The following is a 17,813-nucleotide window of genomic DNA, read 5'->3' as shown; positions in this document are numbered from 1 at the left end:
AGGCTCCCTCCATAGGAAACCCCTCCCAGGACCAGCACCCCTCATCGGGTCATGCTTAGAGGGGAAGCGCTCCCATCACTGCGTTGCCGTGTGCCCACCCATCAGCCCAGACCCCCAGCACCATTCCCACCCACAGGCTTGCTCCACTGGGACCCCCAGCCTGGCTGTGACCCCCTCTTTAAGCCACCGAGCTGCTGGTCCCTGGGGCTGGGATGAGCATCCGAGGTGAGCGCTGGCCTGTGGGGATTCTGGCTGGCTCGAGCCTGAGCGATCCCCATCTCAGGACTATAGCACAGAGAGAAAGCACCTCTCCCCTCTCCTCCTGCACTCCCTTTCTTCATGGTTCCTCCACTTTGTTTCCTCCTCCCTGCCTGTTTTATGGCTTTAGAGCCTGTGATCTGAGGGGTTCGGGAGGCCGAAGCGGTGTATAAAACCTGATGGGTGTGATTTGGAGATGTGCTGTGTGTGGCTCATGCTGTGCTCCCTGGGGGGATTGGGGGTGGGTTTGGGAGCTGCAGCAACAGCCCCAAACCAGCTCACCTCCAGGCTCTGTCCCTAATTCCTTGCTGCACCAGGGAATAACCCACAGTTCTCCCACTTCCAGAGCCACGTCCCAGGCCTCAAGACTGCTGGAGGACAGGGTGCCTTTGAAAAGCCCCCTTCAGCGAGACATACACCAAAGTGAATGGCTCACTTTGGGGCACATGGGCTGATGCTGGAGATAAACCCAGTGGTGTGGGAAAGGGCCTCCAGCTTCTGCAAGGACTCTGCTGTGCTGTGGGCAAACTGTCTCCATCCAGGAGTGATGCTCAGCATAGGACTGACCCCAAAGGATCAGTTTGTGTGACCAGATTCTCCCAGTATTGGGAGTGGGATGGGCTTGGTGGCCACCAAACCCAGATTAAGTATCAGAGGGTGGGCAAAGGGAGCAGGGGGTCCTGCTGGGACAGGTCGGTGCCTTGGGAGGCTGCCTGAGGTTTCCAGCACCCCTCTTCGGGCTCTTGCTGCCCGATTGTCTTTCAAATTGCTGAAGTTTAACACCATTATAATGTCAATGGGCCCTGCACAAGCCCTTAGTGAGAGCAGGGAGGGAGAAGCCCCTGTCCGGGCCCCTGGACCCATGGCTCCTGCTCAAGAATAGGTTTGCCCCAGGATTCAGGCACCCAGTGGGGTTTTCCCAAAGCTACTTCCACACTACCTGTGTCTGCAGGTATTTGCAGCCCAGGGCAGGTATTTGAGCTCAGGAACCATTTCCCTGGTGTCTCAATTGGGCACAAGACTTAATACAGCCCTTTCCAAAGGGTGGGAGCAAAAGCAGGCTGCTGGGAGGACAGATCGGCATGGCTGGCCCCACACGTCCCCTGGGGTTCACCAGCCCACACTACACTTGCATTAACAGAGCAGTGGCAATTTGGGGGTAGTTTCACTCAGGACAGTGAAGGTTTAGCGGCAACTAAACAAATGCTTTAAGGAATTCTCTTGTTTTCATAGAATAGAATAGTTAGGGTTGGAAAGGACCTTAAGATCATCTTAAGATCATTTTCCTTGCTATTTAATCCCATCCTGCTCCACACAATCTGCTTTGGATGGGCCAAAACCCTGCCATAGAAGGTTTTTTGCAGCCCTTCTCAGTACCCAAAGGGATACCCATGATAAGGGGAGGGAAGCGAGCTGCAGCGTGGCCTGTGAGGACAGAGCCTGGAGAGCAAACACCCGCTGCAAACAGGCTCTGCCTGGAGAAGGGCAGGACCTGAGGCACTCGGGTTGTAGGAAGGTCCCTGGGGATGCTGTGCTTGGCTTGGTGAGGATGAGTGTGGAAACCCTCGAGGACGGGGGAATGGACATCCTTAAAGGGGAGGTCTCCTTGCTGGGATGCTGCTGGTCAGAATCATCTCCATTGCAGAGGCTGGAGGGGACCAGCCTGCCTTGTCCATACAGGCCAGGAGTGCCTGACCCATGGGATCATCACCCTCCCTTTGAAAGACCTTTCACTTTGATGGCAGCAGTGATGTGCTGAGCTTCTGATTTCCTATTTACTACATCAAAAAGTCCCCAAAGGAAGCACCGGTGGTGCCTCAGTGCTCTGAGGTCCCTGGGCTGTCATAGAATCATGGAATCAACCGGGTTGGAAAAGAGCTTTAAGATCATTTGAGTCCAACCATTCCCAGCACTGCCAAGGCCACCACTAACCCATGGCACCGAGGGCCTCGTCTCCACGGTGTGTGAGCACTTGCAGGGATGGTGACTGCAGCCCTGCCCTGGGCAGCCTGTTCCAATGCCTGAGCACCCTCTGGGGCAGGAATTGTTCCTCATACCCACACACACCCCAACACCCACCCGCAGCTCCTGGCCCCCTGCAACCCGTGCCTGCCCATGGACACCAGTAACCCCTGGACACCAGTAACCCCCTGGTGCTCAGGTACCGGGGTCAGCATTAACATGGCCGGGGGAAAGAAGGAGCTTGTGTGGTGCCTTGTGGGGATGCCCGTGGGTGCGGGTCCCTGTGCGGGTGTCCCGGGTTGGTATCCCTGTTCGGGTGTCCCTGTTTGGGTGTCCCTGTATGGGTGTCCCATGTGGGGCATCCGCATACGTGTGTTCCATGCAGATGTCCATAGGTGTCCCGGGTGGATGTCCTGTGAGCTGTCTGGGGGTGTCCTGTTTGGGTGTCCCTGTATGGGTGTCCCATGTGGGGCATCCCCATACGTGTGTTCCATGCAGATGTCCATAGGTGTCCCGGGTGGATGTCCTGTGAGCTGTCTGGGGGTGTCCCGTTTGGGTGTTCCTGTCTGGGTGTTCTGTGCGGGTGTCCCTGTTCCAGTGTCCCCGGTTGAGTGCCCCTGTTCGGGTGTCCCGGATGGGTGCCGGGGGGGGGGGTCCCTCCTCCCTCCGGGCACCGTGTCCCGCCGCGGGGCTGCCGCCAGGTCCCGGCCCGTGTGGCGGCGGGGCGGGGGCGCGGGTGCCGCTGCCCGGTGCGGCGGCGGTGACAGCCGGGGGCGGGCGGGCCGGGGCCGGGGGCGGGGGGCCCGGCCGAGTTCCTGCCTCCTCGGGAACAAAGGGAACTCTGTCTCGGCATCTGTCACCGCCGCCCACCCAAAACTTTTCGCTGCTCCTCGGCCGCCCGCCCCGCCGCCGCGGGAGGGCCCCGCTGCACCCCCGGCACCGGCACCGGAGCGGCGGCGGCGGCGCGACCCCGGGGCGGCCCATGCAAGGGCCGAGGCGGCGGCGGCGGCGGCCCGGGGGTAAGAGCGCAGCGGGGCGGGCGGCAAACATGGAGTCCCGGCCGGGCTGCGGCGCGGCGCGGCGGAGCGCAGCCGAGTGGAGCCGGGACGGGCCGAGCGGACCCGAACCGACTCGAACAGCACCGAGCAGGGCTGGGGGTGCGGGCACGGCGCGGTCCCAACGCCTTTGTGCGGGCCGGGCCGGGAGCCGCCCCCGGCGTGAAAAGTTTGCGGGAGCCGCGGCCGGGCGCGCTCGGGGGTTTTGTTCCCTCCCCGCGTCGCTTCCAACTTGGCCGAGGTTGTTCGTGCAGTTCGGGGCCGGTTGTGCCCGGTGCGGGGCCGCGGGCGGGTCTCCGGCTCCTCTTTCTTTCTCCTCCGCCTCCCCCCGGAGCGGGGCGGGGGGGGGGCCGGGCTCACCGCTCCCCCGCTTTGTGTCGGCGGGGCCCGGCCCGCGGTACCTGTTGCGGGGGGTCCCGGCGGTGACAGCGGCGCGGGGAGGCCGCACAATGACCCCGCGTGGTGCCTTCGCCCCGCAGTGGCTCCGGCCTCTTCCTCCGGCCGAGATTGATTTACTTGGAGTGCCTCCCCCTCGATGTTCCGTTTGTTATCGGCTCCCCCGAGCCCCGCAAAGAGCCGGGGGGGTGGGGGGGGCGCTCAGGCGGTGCCTGTAACTCTTCTCCCCCTCGGGGGGCTCATCTCCATCACCCCAAAGCTGGGCAAGGAGCCGCCCCCCATGTTCGAGGTGCGGGGGGGTCTGTGGCTCTCCTCCCCCCCTGCACTCCCAGCCTGATGCCCGCTGTTTGGTTCCCCCTCTTGGCAGGCTTTAACCAGGAGAGGTCTGCGGGCAGCTCCACCATGTCGGATAGTGACCTCGGGGAGGACGACAGCGCCACGTCCCCCGACCCCTCGCAGCCCAGCAAGAGGAAGAGAAGGGGCAATCTCCCCAAGGAGTCTGTGAAGATCCTCCGGGACTGGCTGTACGAGCACCGCTTCAATGCCTACCCCTCGGAGCAGGAGAAGCTCAGCCTCTCGGGGCAGACCAGCCTCTCTGTGCTGCAGGTAGGAGCCAGCCGCCACGTCTTGAGGGTGCTGCTGGGTCCTGTGTCACGGTGCTTGGGAAGGGCCGGACTGCGAGAACCCTGCTGAAGATCCCAAAGGGTTTGGGATGCTGGAATCACTTGCCACTGAAGGGCAGTGAGGAGGCAAGGGAGGGAACACAGGGGAGCAAAGACACCAGCATATGGCAGCATCCTTTTGGGAAGAGGTCTGAGCCCTGGGGACCAGTTTTATGGCAGTGCTGGGGTAGAGCTTTTTGGCCGGCCAGAAGATGGATGGACTGGGATGGGGACCGACTCAGCAATACTGTGTTAGGAACAGCCACTGTGGGTGGGAGGGCTTCAGGGGGGGCTGCTTTATCCTCTTCCCCTGGACACCCTCAGTAAAGGGGCCAGGGCTACTGCCCCTCTGCACACATCACTGGGCAGGAAACAACCACCCTAGGGTGGGCATTTGCAGCACCAAGGACTGGCTGGCCCAGCTGCCCCGGTTACACCAGGTGTATTAAGGAGATCCCAGCCCAGCTGAGGGCTCTGGGGCAGGAGTCCCCCTGCCCTGCTCCTGGTTGTGGGTTGATGTTCTCCTTGGGGTGCTGTCACGGATGCCCAGCCGGGAGCAGTGGGGATGAGCAGTGCTTTTCCTTTCAGCTTTGGCTTTCACCCTGCCTGCTCTTAGGGTGTCAGGAAGAGCTGCCTGTCCCGCTGATCCATGGGAACACCAGCAGCCTTCCTGATGGAGAAGGAGATGCTCTGGTTCTAACAGCAGGATGGAAATGGCTCTTGTGTGCAGCGCAGCAGGCAAGGGGCAGTGGGTTTGCAGCTGAGATCCTCTCCTTGGGCTTTCCCCTGCACCTCTGGCTTCTTTCCCTGCAGCTCAGCGTGGCCCTGGCCAGGCAGACACCAGTGTGTGGGCAGTGGCTGTGTCTAGTTTCCGTCTTCCTGGCCAAGGCTAACTTTCTTTTCATTTTAATGGATTATTTAAATCTTGGCTTTGCACCAGGTTTGTGTCTGAGCTGCTCTGAGGTGCTGGTCCTGAGACAGCTCAAGTCAGAGCACAGCGATGGGTTTGGGGCTGCAGGAGTCTGGGTTTGTCATGGACCGGGGCTGGTGTGGACAGGACAAACCCAGATATATGGCCTCTGGCATACAGGGGTTTACCCAAGTGCTTGTGGCAGTGGGACTGCGGGTGTTTATGCCCCGAGCAGTTTGGGTCCAAGGAGGATGCTGCAGGCACATGGGCTTGTTTTGAGGTGTGGGTTTGCCGTGCACTGGCTTTTTGTCCCATGGGACTCCCTGCAGCCACTGTGTGCCTGGTGCAGAGGCTGCCCCAGTGCCCCCCAGGCTGGGGGTCCGCTCCGGGGGCATTTCCCATGGCTGCCACTGGGGTTTGTGTCAGTCTGAGGTGACCCAACAGGATGCTGTGGGGGCTGCTCCATCTGGGAGGAGAAGCCTCTTGGGTGGAGGTGTGGGACATGCTTTGGCTGCAGGGTTTGGTCCGTCAGTGCCTGTCCAATGCCTCCAGGGGCCTCGAGTGTGTTGCTGTGCTGCTGCCACAGGCCATGCACCCCTGGTTGTTCAGTTGTGTATCCAGGGATCAGGAGCACAGCACCCCCAGCTCTCCAGGGCAGAAAGTGGGGAGGTACAAAAGCGGTGCCTGCTCCTGGCGAGGCTTCCCAGACAACAGCAGCTTTCCAAGCATGTGCCCTCCTGTGGGGATGGGCTCTTCCTCCCTGCAGAGGGGATGCTGCTCTTGTGGTGGTGGTGGGGGCAGACACTGCCCAAAGTGACAGCCCAGGGTGTGCTTGTGGTGGGGCCAAGTGATGGCCGTGCTTGGAAAGAAGCAAAAAGCTTCTTGCTTCAAAGCCGAGCGAGGTTGATCCCAGCTCCTGGGCGAGTGACACCGTGCGGTGTCCTGCGGTGTCACTGGTGCCTGTGCCCATCTCTGTGCTGCCTTCTCCAGAGGGAGTTGAAAGCTGCAAGGAGATGTTGGGGGCACAGCAGGATTTTAGGAGCTTCTCAGTGCTGGTTGGGGTTTTTGTTGGAAGTCCAGCCCTCTGGTTGGGGATTACAGCGATTGATGGCCATGGGATCACAAGATCATGTCATGGGGACCCAGCTAAGGCTCTCAAGGGAGGGTTTGGAAGGGAAAAGGGGGTGAGATGAGTGTATGTGAGGGTGTTAAATGACAAATACTGTCTGAAAGACAAAGAACAACTGAGATCTCGCTGCGATCGAAGCTGTGGTGAGTTCTCTCTCCCTGGAGGAAATGTTTTCCGTAGCTGTTGATTCAGCAAAGATCAGTCATTTTCCCCCCTGATTTATTCTCTTCTAATTGTTTTCTAGGAAGAAAGCAGTTATTTTAATGTAGCATTTTATAGGAAGATGCTGAAACAATACATGGCCGAGGCTGAATACATGGCTGCTGTGTTTCTGAAGGGCTTCCTCTTTGGCATGCAGATGTTTGGAAGAGCCTTTAAAGTTTGCTGTAGCCTTGGTGGCAGGAGGCATGGGCAGGTGTGGATGTACTGCTGCAATCCCTGCCGCCCCTTTAGGGGATGGGGGGCTGCAGCTCTGTAAGCTGATGGGGTTTAGGGTTTTCCATCCATGCTGCTGTCTGTCTGCTCTATGCAACCTCAGTGCTCCCATCCAGGCTGGCACCTGGAGATGGGGAAAACTCCCCTTGGAACAAACACCTGCTGGATGCTGGTGGGCTCCACGTTGGCTCTGTGCAACGCCCCAGGCTCTGGCTGGGGGACAGGAGGGACTCTCAGGAGGGTGCTGGAGGCTGCACCCCGCTTCATCTGCACAAGGCTGGGCACTGTCAGCTGCTGGGACTTTGGGGTGTCAGCACTGAGCCCATCCTTGCCTGGGGAAGTGGGCTGGGCAGCTCCAGGGTGCAGCCTTGCTGTGGATCATGGGGTGGCTCAGCCCCACCCAAGATTGGTACTGGCACGATGAGAAGGTGCCAGTGGTGCTGTCAGGTGCTAGCACCATGCACGGTCCCTGCCAGGGTGGGAGTTGTGCCACAGGCAGCCAGGACGGGGCTGCAGAGAGGAAGGGGCTGGTGGTGCCAGGCAGGAAGCAGCCGGTGTTGGGGTTTCCGTGCGTGCCTGGGCAAGCCCTGCCTGGAGCAGCTCTGCCTCTGCGGAGGCCCAAGGGAAGGAGCTGCAGGGCTGGGGGGCAGATCCAGTGTGGGAGCTGCTTGCTGGGTCTGGAGGGGCTTTTGCTACCTTGGCTTCGGGCTCCCAGCCCTGTGCTGACAGCGCTGTGCCCTTCTCTCCTCCCAGATCTGCAACTGGTTCATCAACGCGCGGCGGCGGCTGCTCCCGGACATGCTGCGCAAGGACGGGAAGGACCCCAACCAGTTCACCATCTCCCGCCGAGGGGGCAAAGCCGGCGACGTGGCCCTGCCACGGGGGGCTGCTGCCGGCTCCGGGGTGCTGGTGGTGCCCCCCGTGACAGCCGCGGGGGCCTCCAAGGTGCTGTCCATGTCCATGTGCCCGCAGGTACTGTGCCACCCTGCCCAGGCGCTGGGCAGCAGCCTCACGGTGGTGAGCACCCGCAGCCCCGACTGGGAGAAGCCGCCTGGCCCGCAGCGAGCGGAGCCGGACCCTGTCGCCAAGGCAGCGCTGGGTGCCCCCGGCAGCACCGTGACCCTGCTGGCCCGTGCCGAGGCAGCCAGCCCCACCAGCGGACTCTTCAACACGCCACCCCCCACGCCCCCCGAGCTCTTTGGGGATGACTTCAGCAGCTTCCAGCTGCTGGTGGAGGTGGCGCTGCAGAAGGCGGCCGAGCTGGAGTCGCAGCGGCAGGGGGGGCAGCTGCCCCTCTCGCCCCAGACTGAGCCCCCCGCAGCCGCCCTCTCCAAATAACCCCATGGCCAGGTCCTCGGGGTGCCTGATCCCCCCCGGTGCCACCCGCCTGCCTGCACCCCCCGACCAGCTCATCATGGAAGAGGACTCCTGCCGTCTGTGGGGCTCTGGTGTCTGTGCCAGCCAAGATGGGGAGAGGAGGGACTGTCCCATGGCTCCCGTCTGCTGCCCTTGGGAGGATGTGGCCGTTGTGAAAAGACCTTTGCAGCTTTACTGACCTCTCCTTGCCGCCACGGAGGGTTACTGTGGAGCTCCCCTTGGGAAACCTGCTGACTTCTTTTTCTCTGCCCTGTAAACAAGGGTCCAACGCCGCTTCTTCGGGGAGAGAGAGAGAGTTGATGTTTGTTTTAAAGTTGGTGTCTGTTTTAAGGACTGTGGATGAAAAGCTTTTCCTCCCAAATCTCTCATCTCTTCCCCTCCCCTCTTTTTTATTTCCCCTTTGTTTGTGAAGGGCCCTCCTGGTACCTTGTGCTGGCAGAGCCCTGCCTTGCCCAGCGAAGGGCAAAGCCCAGATGAACTGGAAACCTGAAGCCTGTGGTGTTTTTTCCACATGGAAAACACGGGACCCTCCTTTTTTGTTTAGATGCTGCCAGTAGAAATCTCGATGGTGCTGTTTAGCCATTTTTTTGTTGAACCATTTTCCCTTTAATTGTGATTTATTATATGATTTTTATTACGATTTTGTTTCTTAAGCATTTCCACAGCCCCCTCCGTGTTCCTCTCCAGTTCCTGCTCAATGTGGTGCGCTGGAACACAGAGCACGGTGCAGAGCCTGCGCGGTGCTGACTGCAGGCGGCTGCTGGGGGTGATGTGAAGCTGAGACTGTGAAAACTTTATATTCAACTTCTTGATTTTCTCATTTTTTTGGTTAAAAACTAGCATGGGAAGAGGCATGTTGTGGGCAGGGGCCTGTGTGGTGACCTGTTAGTGCAGCACTCAGCCTGCAGCCTATGGCTCCCAGCAAACAGAGCTGCCTCATCCACCAGCTGCTCTAGGAAGCGAAGGGCTGAGTCTTGTTGCTCCCTGTGCCCTTCCTCCTGCTCTTGCTCTCCAGGGCTGGTGGCTGCGCGGTGCTGGGGACCTCTAGTGACAAGCTGGTCCCTGCGGGGAGCTGGCTGTGCCCCAGCCTGGGCATTGCTCACTGACAGCCTGGGTGCTGCGCTGGTCCTGGGACTGAGCTGTTGCTGTTTCACTGCAAAATGTAAGTTAAAGAGTGGTGCACACCTATGTTATCTATCCTGAGAAACACTAATCCTAGGAAGTTAGCCTGTTGAGTTGCATGATTAGAGTTAATAATGTCCAGAGGACCTGGTGCTCTGCAGTGGTTGGAGCCAGAGGTGCTGGGGGAGCAGCACCCTGCAGGGTGGTGGGGCCTGGAAGGGAGCACCAGTGGTTTTAGTGACTGGTGTTGCCCTTCCCTCTTCTTCAGAGAGAAGGTGATGGGGAGAGGAGCTCCCGAGTGCTGCTGGGGCTGCAGAAGGTTTGTGCCAGTGCTGTGTCACAGCCTGGGTGCCCCTGAGCTGCGCAGGGGTGGCTCCAGCACTGGCATGGACAGAGGATGCTCATGGGGTGGCTGTGAACATCCCCTGCCTCCTCTCCCCCAGCTCCATTTTATGCCCAGCCCTTGCTCTCTGCCTCCTTCCTGAATTTTAGGCCTCCCTCCCTCATTTGTAGGTAGCCCCCCCCCCGCAGGTCAGTTTCCTCCCCCCAGAGTGGCTTTTTGGTCTCCTCCCATTAATTTTGCCCCAGTCAAACCAAAGCGGTTTCCTCCCCGAGGGCAGGAGTGCTACAGCTCTGCCTGGGCCATGGATCTGGAGATGGACCAGAACGCGTGGGGAGGGCAGGGATTGTTGGAAGGAAACGTACGGAGCAAAACAAAACTGCTGTAAATACCTTTTTGTTGGTTCTTCCGTTGTCAAATAAAAGTTTTCTAGTTTGTTTCTTGTGTTTGAAGTACGAGCCATGTGTGAGCCTGGGCTGTGTCATCTGGGGTGGCTTCACTTGCTCCTCCCTTACCACCAGCTCCCGCCTCCTGACGTCGGGCAAAGCTGCTTCAGGGGCCTGAGGAATGTGCTGGGTGTGGAAGAAGCAGGGCCAGTGCCTGGCACGGGCCATGCAGCATCGGTTGGTCTGATGGGATGTGATGTGTTCGCTTCCCACAGCATCTGATCATGAAGCCAGGAAACATCTGGCAGCAGCAGAGGGCTGATGGCGTTTGTGTCTCCTCTCCTCCTGGCCAGCACTGGGGAAATGAGACAAGCAGCCCCTTGGAAAGGGAAGAAAGAAGCAATGTCAGTGGGGTTCCTTCACGGTTTGCTGGGGCTGGAGCCTGGGAGGTGGGCAGAGGCACAGACCCAGAGGATACGGGCACTGCAGCAGAGCTGGGCTCAGGGCTGAGTGAGCCCCTTGTATGCACTAGGAGTGTGAATGCTGGTTCTTCACACAGAGCCTTCAGCTCAGGGCTGCAGGCTCTGTGCCAGGTTGGTGACTGCTTCCCTTGGGATGAGACATGCCCTCCACCATGGCAGGGGTTAGCACCAGTTCAAGCCCTTTGCAGCCCTCTGGCCACCAGTAGGTAGGGTGATCGGATGGGCTCTGCACCCCTTCCGCTGCTCCCCTGCCCTATGGAAGGATGGAGGCACAGGGCCTCAGGGAAATCCCTGGGCAGCTCTGGTGACAGGACTAGCAACAGACATCCCCCAGCCTGTGCTTTGTGCTCATGGTGAGGAATGGGGCAGGGGCCCAGTGGGGCTGGAGCCAGCACTGGGGCAGGGGTCTGTGAACTCAATGAATGTGAACTCTGCCTGCCCCTCCTGCAGCCTCAGGTGAGCACCTCGGGGCTCCTGAGGACCCACGGCAGGGGTGACTCGCTCAGGTGAGGGATCAGTGCAAGGCATCACACTGCACCCCGAAACAGCGTGACTGGAATGAACAGCAAGGGTGTCTGAGCCCACAGGGACGTGTGGTCAGCGCAGTGCACACCATCCCCTCCTGCTTCCTGCTGTGCTCCTCATACCTGGCTAATCCTCGACCTCCTGGTTCTGCTTCTCAGGGCACACACCATGGCCCCCGGGTCTTGTGTGCTCTGGGACATTGGCCTCCAGCGACACGTGCGGGGCTGGTACTGCGGGGTCCTGCAGGCAGGCAGTGGCACAAGGGGTATTCAGAGGACAAATGGAGTGCGGAGCAGAGCAGACAAGGCAGCAGCACAGAGCAGGCAGCCTCTGTCAGGGACACACAGAGGATGCACAGCACAGCGGCTCATCCTTCACTGCGGACACCCCACCTGGGTTGCCCTCAGACCGGGGCACCAACACCCGGGGGCTCTGCCCAGCCGAGCCCTCCCCAGAGGTGCCCAGGGCAGGCTCAGCCGCTGCGGCCTGAGGGGAGCTGTGGGAGCCAGCGGTGCAAGGCACAGCGACCCCGTCCCGCCCTGCACAGCCCGGGGCTGGGCGCTGCTCCCTCCGCCCTGGCCCACCCCCGGCCCCGCCCTCACGCCGCCGAGGCCCGCCCCCACCGCAAGCTCCGCCCCCTCCCGGCACGCACGCATCCCATTTGCCACAGCAGTCACACAGCCTGCTGTGATTGGCTGCAGGCACTAGCCACCCCGCCTACTAGCTTACCCGGAAGTGCCTTTAACACAGAAAGCCCACCCCTTACGTACACCGGGCGCAGCCATTTTGTTTCACCCGCCATCTTAGAGCAGGGAGCAGCCATTTTGTTAAACGTCACGCAGCTCTGTGATTGGCTGAGAGCTCTTTCTTGACATACACGTGCGCTCAGGCTGCCCCGTGATTGGCTGCTGCCGCCTCAGGACCCAGAAGAGTAGAGAGACCTATATATGGAGAATTATCTATATAAAGGGGTACGAATATGTATGAACACATCATTTTCAGGCATATACATCTATATTTGCAGATATTTTAATATATATATGTACATTTATAAAGCTGTCAAGATTAAATATATATAGTCGCCCCCCAGCCCATTGCAGCCCAGCACCACACACCCCACTGGGAATAAAGAGGGAGAGAGACCAGCAGGCGCTGTAAAGTCAGACTGCATCTGTTTATTTATTGTGGTTTGTATGGTAAGTCAGCCAGCTGCCCTTGCTGCTGCGAGTTCTCCTCCTCCAAGGTGGCAGGAAACAAAATGAGCCCCAGAAAAACCAGCCTTCCAGGCCAGCTCCCCCCACAGCAGCCTCAGACACGGTTGGAGGAGTAAATAAGAACAAACAAACCAACCACCCTTTTCCATTGTGTCCCCATTTCAATGCTAGAGATCTCTAAAACAGCATCTTTACAACAGTGCAACCCAACACATCAGTATCTCTACCCACAACCATCAAAACCAGTGCTGGATTTGAGTTACATTAAACCCAATTTCACATTTGAGAGTAAATCTCTAAGAGCATCTGTGCATGGACAACAGTTTACAGCATATAATGGTAACTCAGCCATCATTCACGATTTCCCTTTACTTTTTGCCTTCTGGATCACCAACATCCTCATTGCGGTTCAGACTCCGTCTCTGGGATTCTATCCCCATGAAAGTAACACACAATATCCCAACTCATTGAAGCAAGTGAAGGAAAAAAAAAACAAACCCAAATCCCACCAGGATCACTCAGAATGAGGCCAAATGCTCTGTTTTTTTGGAGGGGGTGGCAAAGAATTTGGTGGTGGCAGATGTGGCTTCAAGAAGCCAGGCTGAAAAGGAGACCTACAAAGGGGAAAAATGAGCTAAAAAATATGTAGCAATCCTTCCTCTACCCAGAGAGCAGGGAGATAAGGAAAAAATAGTCATCTGATTACACACAGGGTATATATTTTTACACACACTTTTACACACATCTAGATATAGTACATGTAAAAATATATGCTATACATATGCCCATTCTCACCAAGGTGCTTTTAAGCACACCGTCTGCACTGTGTGTATGGGCATGTATACGTGTGTATGAATTCAATGTACAGGTACTACTAAGTGTATATGTGCATATGTACACATACATACAGGCAGGCAGCCTACCACCAGCTACCTGTGCCTTCCTCTGTACAAAACCCACTCCTCCCACCCTGAAATACCATCACACTCCCCCTGCGAAACAGGTCCCTCCCCCTCCCCGTGTAGCAGCTTCTTTCTCAACAAGCAATTCAAGGAAAATAATCTCATAAAAAATAAAAGAGGAGGAAAAAAAACCAAACCAAAGTGAAGCATGTGTGGATCGTGCCTGGAGTTGCTCTGTGCTCCTTCAGCTCCTGGGCCTGGAGTAAGGGTAGTGCTCTCCCCAGTCAGCCAGCCAAGCACTGTCCCCCCCCCAACCCTTGCTACCTTATTGCACATTTGCTTCTGGGCTGCATTTCAACAACTCTGCAATTACATTCCACAGACCCTGTCATCCTCTCAACTTCAATCAAACAAGAGGAATACAAACCCACTGCCCTGGCCCTGCCCACCCCATCCTCCCCCCCACCCTGATATCCCCCATCAAAAGGAAAACAAAGCACCCCCCCCCCCCCCCCCCCAAGAAAGGCTGCTTGCTAGCAGAGTGCAACAGTAGTACACACTGAATGGGTGTTCTCTTCGGGAGCTCGGTGGAAGAGAGGTTGTTTCTAACACGGTTAAACAAAGCCATGCAAAGGGGTGGGAGAGAGGAGGCAGGAGCAGGTAAAACTAAAAGGATGAGAAGGAAGAACAGAACCGAGGAGGAGGAAGAACACAGCATGGCAAGTGCTCAAGGCTTCATGTTGTCTCGTCCTCTTCTTGTAAACAAGCTAATAATTCTCATTAGATAGAACAAGTAAAAAGACTGAAGGTCCAAGTCGAGGGGTCGGAGTTTCCAGGAGTCTGTTCAGTCCCTTCAGCAACACCACAGCCAGGGAGAAAACGAGGGGGAATTCCTCTTTTTTTTTGTTGTTTTGTTTGTTTTTTTTAAAATCTTCATTACTTAAAGCTGAGAGAGAAAAAAAAAAAGCCAACTCGGGAGCCCTTTGCGAGCATGGCTCATTGTCTCCAGACTCAAGAAACCACACTAGTTTAAGAGAACCTTTTGTGTTTTTTTGTTGCCTTTTTAATGACTTATAAAAACCACGCGGTTCCTTCCTCTGCCCCTGGGCTCAAAGGCGGGTCTGGGCCTCGGGGACGTAGATCTCGATGCTGTCTGCGCTCTCCGTGGCCGAGTTCTGCCGCACAGAGGCCGCTCGCTTGGCTGCCATGAGACGCTTGCGAGCTTCCTGGCGCTGCTTGTCTGAATCAGAGGCTTTGTCCCGGTTCAGCTGGGATTTGGACTTGGCTGGCTTCTTTGGCACTGGAGGGGGTGGTTTCTTCTCTTCCTTTAGGGAGACAGTAAGGAAAAACCCGAGCATCAGAACGCACATACTGAAGCTTGCTCTGATGTAGTGGGGACTCATGGCACAAGGGATTAAGCAATGAGATCAAGTGTCAGGTGAAAGAAGCAGGAGCAGCTCTTGAGCAAAGCACTCAAAATCAGCTTCTCCACTGTCTAGAAACATGCTATTTTGCATTACACGGTACACAGGCCTTTGGTGAAATGGACTAGGGTTTGTAGAGTCAGCCTGGCCCAGCTACAGGTCAGAGCACATGAAGAGTGAACTCAGCTTTAATATGCCACCCTGCCCAGAGCCACAGTCCTCCTGCCTACCCTCCTGCCTAGGCAGGCAGCCTGGACACAGCCTGTGCTGCATTTTCAAAAGGTTCCAGTAGGTGTTTTTTAGACTACTCCAACACCAGGAATAGTTAAAACCTCTTCATACAGTGCTTGTAACACTAGAGGCCTCTGCATCCCTGCTTTAAGCACACACCACCACTCATCACTCTGCTCTCTCTCCATCATAGCACTTTTTTCCCCTTGTACAAAATTGTTTCCACTATTACTCAAGAGGAATGGTCTCAGTACATTGCAAGGCTGTGAGATTACACTGCACAAGGGCAAGGAGGTAAAAGCCCTAGAGATCTTCTGTTTGCAGACAGAAATAGACCTCACATACCCAAATGTCTGCAAGGTGCTCTGGCCAGTCTCAGCAGCCCCACACTCACCTTTCTCTCCGGTGTCTCTGTCAATTGCCAGCTATTTGCTTTCAGGTGGTACAGTTCATCAAACTTCATGCTGATGTCTTCAATGGACAACTGGAGGAGATCCCAAAACCCAGCTAGGTCCTGGGCTGTGGGTCTGGGATTGGCATTAGGGTTCTAGAAGGGAAAGCATAAAAAACCCTTTCAGAAACGTTCTCCAACTGAAGGTCCCCAGCATGTGATTCAGAGCTTGCACACTGGTTTCTTACAGAGAGATCCTGATTTCAGGGTGGTAATAATGGAAGTGAACACAACATGATGCAAAGCACAGCTCTAACGCCTGAGAACTGGCATGTTAGGGTACAGTGACTGAAAGAAGCCAAAGCTTTCATGAGTGAAATTACTTTGCTACATCCCCCCCAAAACAGTCTGAAAGCATTGGTATTTCTCAGGCTAGGCTGAAAACTTTAAGTAGCCTAAGTTTCTCCCATGAACAGATTCTTCTGAGTTCTGAGACATCTGAACTGCCATCATATGCCTGGATCATCTCAGGAAACCATGGGATCAGGTCTGAGCAACTCAACACCAAGGGTCAAAGGGTGATCTCAGCTCAAAACTCTGCTGAGAGCCTGGCAGGTAGTGGTGCTGTTGCTAATCCCTCAGCAGTGATCAGCCAGAGATCAGCACACAGATGCTCAGCACTTCATCTCTCCTCCTCCTCCCCAAGTTCCTCTGTGTTTTTTGCAAGTAAAGGGGAATTCACCTCTGCGAAAGTGTGCACAATCTATGTACCACAATAAAGGCTGGGGTGATAATACTGTAACACAGATTCCTATCTACTCCCAGATTAGCTTTGTCCAGCTCTCACTCAGCAAGGCAAACCCTTGCACTACATTCAAAGAGACCCAGCCTAAACAGTGCTTTGTGACCCCAGAGGGACAGTCCTGTTGGGACAGTTTTACCGTACATGTAAGCAACATGCAAAACAAGCATGTTTGGAGGAGGACAGACATTTCAAACATCCTCCCCCCCTTTGGAAAAACCTCAGTGATTCTCCTCAAAAAAAGCCCTTTAGGAGTAACAAGTAGCTGTGTCCAGGACAAACAGCAGTGTGGCCAGCTGACAATTCAGACCCAGAGACTTGGTGTATTCAGCATGCCCTGAACAGCAGCTCAAGAGAATTCCCCAGTGCTCACGTAAGCACCGAAAAGAATTGCAAACACTCCTCCCTGAGCACAGCCCAGCCCAACAATTGTCTGTGCAGAAGAGGGTGAGGTGACAGCCTCCCACTGCTCAGCTGCTGGCTTAAACCAGCATTCATCCAGCATGGCATGGTGCTCACATTGTAGGTGACAGCTACACTGACTCTGGTTTTACAGTGATAGCAGCCTGTTAATACCTGATCATGTTCCTGTTATGCTGTTGAAACAGATACATCCCCCTCTCAAAAACTAGGAGAAACAGATCCAGACTCACCAAGTTTTGTTCACAGAGGCCATGGAATTGCTGGAATTTCTGTGACATTAGTAACTGTGCACTGCCCACTGCACTCAGAACTTTTCCTAAGACTGCAAGGGAGAAAAACCAAGAACAGACTATTAAATGCAGCAATGAACTCAAGTGTTTCTGGAGTAAAGAAACACTTTTGAATCATTAGAAAAGGAGTTTCAGCGATCCCCAAGGAACTGACTGCTCTCAGGGAAAGAAGACGTACTGAAACAATTTAAGTCTTTGTCATCTACTATTGCTCCTTCTAGGCCAGCCTGAGAACATTGTATTGGAGTGGGCAGAATGTACCCTGAACTGCCCTCATCCCATCAGACAAGCCATTAGCACAACCCAGTGAGCAGCTCTGCACAACCTGCTCTTGCACTCAGTGCATGAGGTCAAGTAGCAAGGGACAAGAGATCTGTCTCCAACCTCCATTTACCAGCAGGGATGAAAATACTGGCAGGCTTAGGGCTTTTAATACCCAGGACTTTACACTGCTCTTAGTGGGTTTTCCAAGAAGCCTCTGGGCATGGCAACATTCCTCTGCTCATTAATGGAGAACACTGTATGGGCTTTTCCCTTCCAAGGGCATGGTTGAGAGACCCACAGTGCACGCAACTGCACCACAAACAGAGATGATTCAACTCCTCTTCTCCCTGGTCTGCTGTTGTAACTGAATCAGTTCTGAAGGTTTCTAGATCTTGGTGGGACGAGTGTAAGCCGGGTTCCCTCCATATCCACCAACTTCTCAGTTACAGAATCTACTCTGAGATTGCTCTTAAGGTCACAGATATAACACCACACTGGTCTCAGTGTCTTTTCTTGCCAGAGCACTCTTGCCACAGGCAAAACAAGGGCATCCCTGATGCAGGGAAAGCCTTGGCACTGCCTGTCCAGGTTGGCAGCCAGTTCAGTATCTTAGTGCAATAGGATTAGAGATTAGTTCCCCAAGCCCTAGCAGTGCGAGGGAGCTATAACTGAGTCTCACCATTATTTCACCTTTCTAAGGTGTTAAGAAAATAAATTACCCAGACTCTCAACAAAGATCCTGCCCTCTGCAGCCTAGTCAGCCCCTTCTGTCACTCTGTGCACCACGGGCATGGTTTTCACTGCAAAAAGCACAGGTTTTGCTAACTCATTTG

At 55.9% G+C, this 17,813-nt stretch overlaps 3 protein-coding genes across 8 annotated transcripts in view; 2 read left to right on the top strand and 1 right to left on the bottom strand.

Annotated features, from left to right (window-relative positions):
• MYL9 (myosin light chain 9) overlaps positions 1-453 on the top strand; it is a 7,635-nt gene extending 7,182 nt beyond the window's left edge. Inside the window, exon 5 of the mRNA XM_080627726.1 lies at positions 1-453. This exon is cut by the window's left edge and continues 241 nt beyond it. The gene's annotated coding sequence lies outside the window, so the exon portion shown is untranslated.
• A 2,749-nt stretch (positions 454-3,202) lies between these two features.
• Positions 3,203-8,145, top strand: TGIF2 (TGFB induced factor homeobox 2; the record flags this gene model as incomplete). The annotated part of the gene is made up of 3 exons (XM_080627629.1): positions 3,203-3,239; positions 4,039-4,277; positions 7,561-8,145. The coding sequence occupies 3 exons, from the start codon at positions 3,203-3,205 to the stop codon at positions 8,143-8,145; spliced, it is 861 nt and encodes a 286-aa protein (XP_080483755.1).
• Positions 8,146-14,028: 5,883 nt separating this feature from the next.
• DLGAP4 (DLG associated protein 4) overlaps positions 14,029-17,813 on the bottom strand; it is a gene marked incomplete at its 5' end in the record, with an annotated part of 51,976 nt that continues 48,191 nt past the window's right edge. For all 6 annotated transcript variants that reach the window (XM_080627564.1, XM_080627565.1, XM_080627563.1 and 3 more), the window contains 3 exons: positions 14,029-14,480; positions 15,205-15,357; positions 16,657-16,748. In XM_080627564.1, the coding sequence (XP_080483690.1) occupies positions 14,265-14,480; positions 15,205-15,357; positions 16,657-16,748 (461 nt within the window). In that variant the 3' untranslated portion in view covers positions 14,029-14,264. The remainder of the gene's footprint in view (positions 14,481-15,204; positions 15,358-16,656; positions 16,749-17,813) is intronic.

The sequence above is a fragment of the Psittacula echo genome (genome assembly GCF_963264785.1).
Source record: "Psittacula echo genome assembly, chromosome: 12".
Classification (NCBI taxonomy): Eukaryota; Metazoa; Chordata; class Aves; order Psittaciformes; family Psittacidae; genus Psittacula; species Psittacula echo.
The sequence above is the reverse complement of the archived record's forward strand: the minus strand, read 5'-3'. Positions and strand labels throughout refer to the sequence as shown.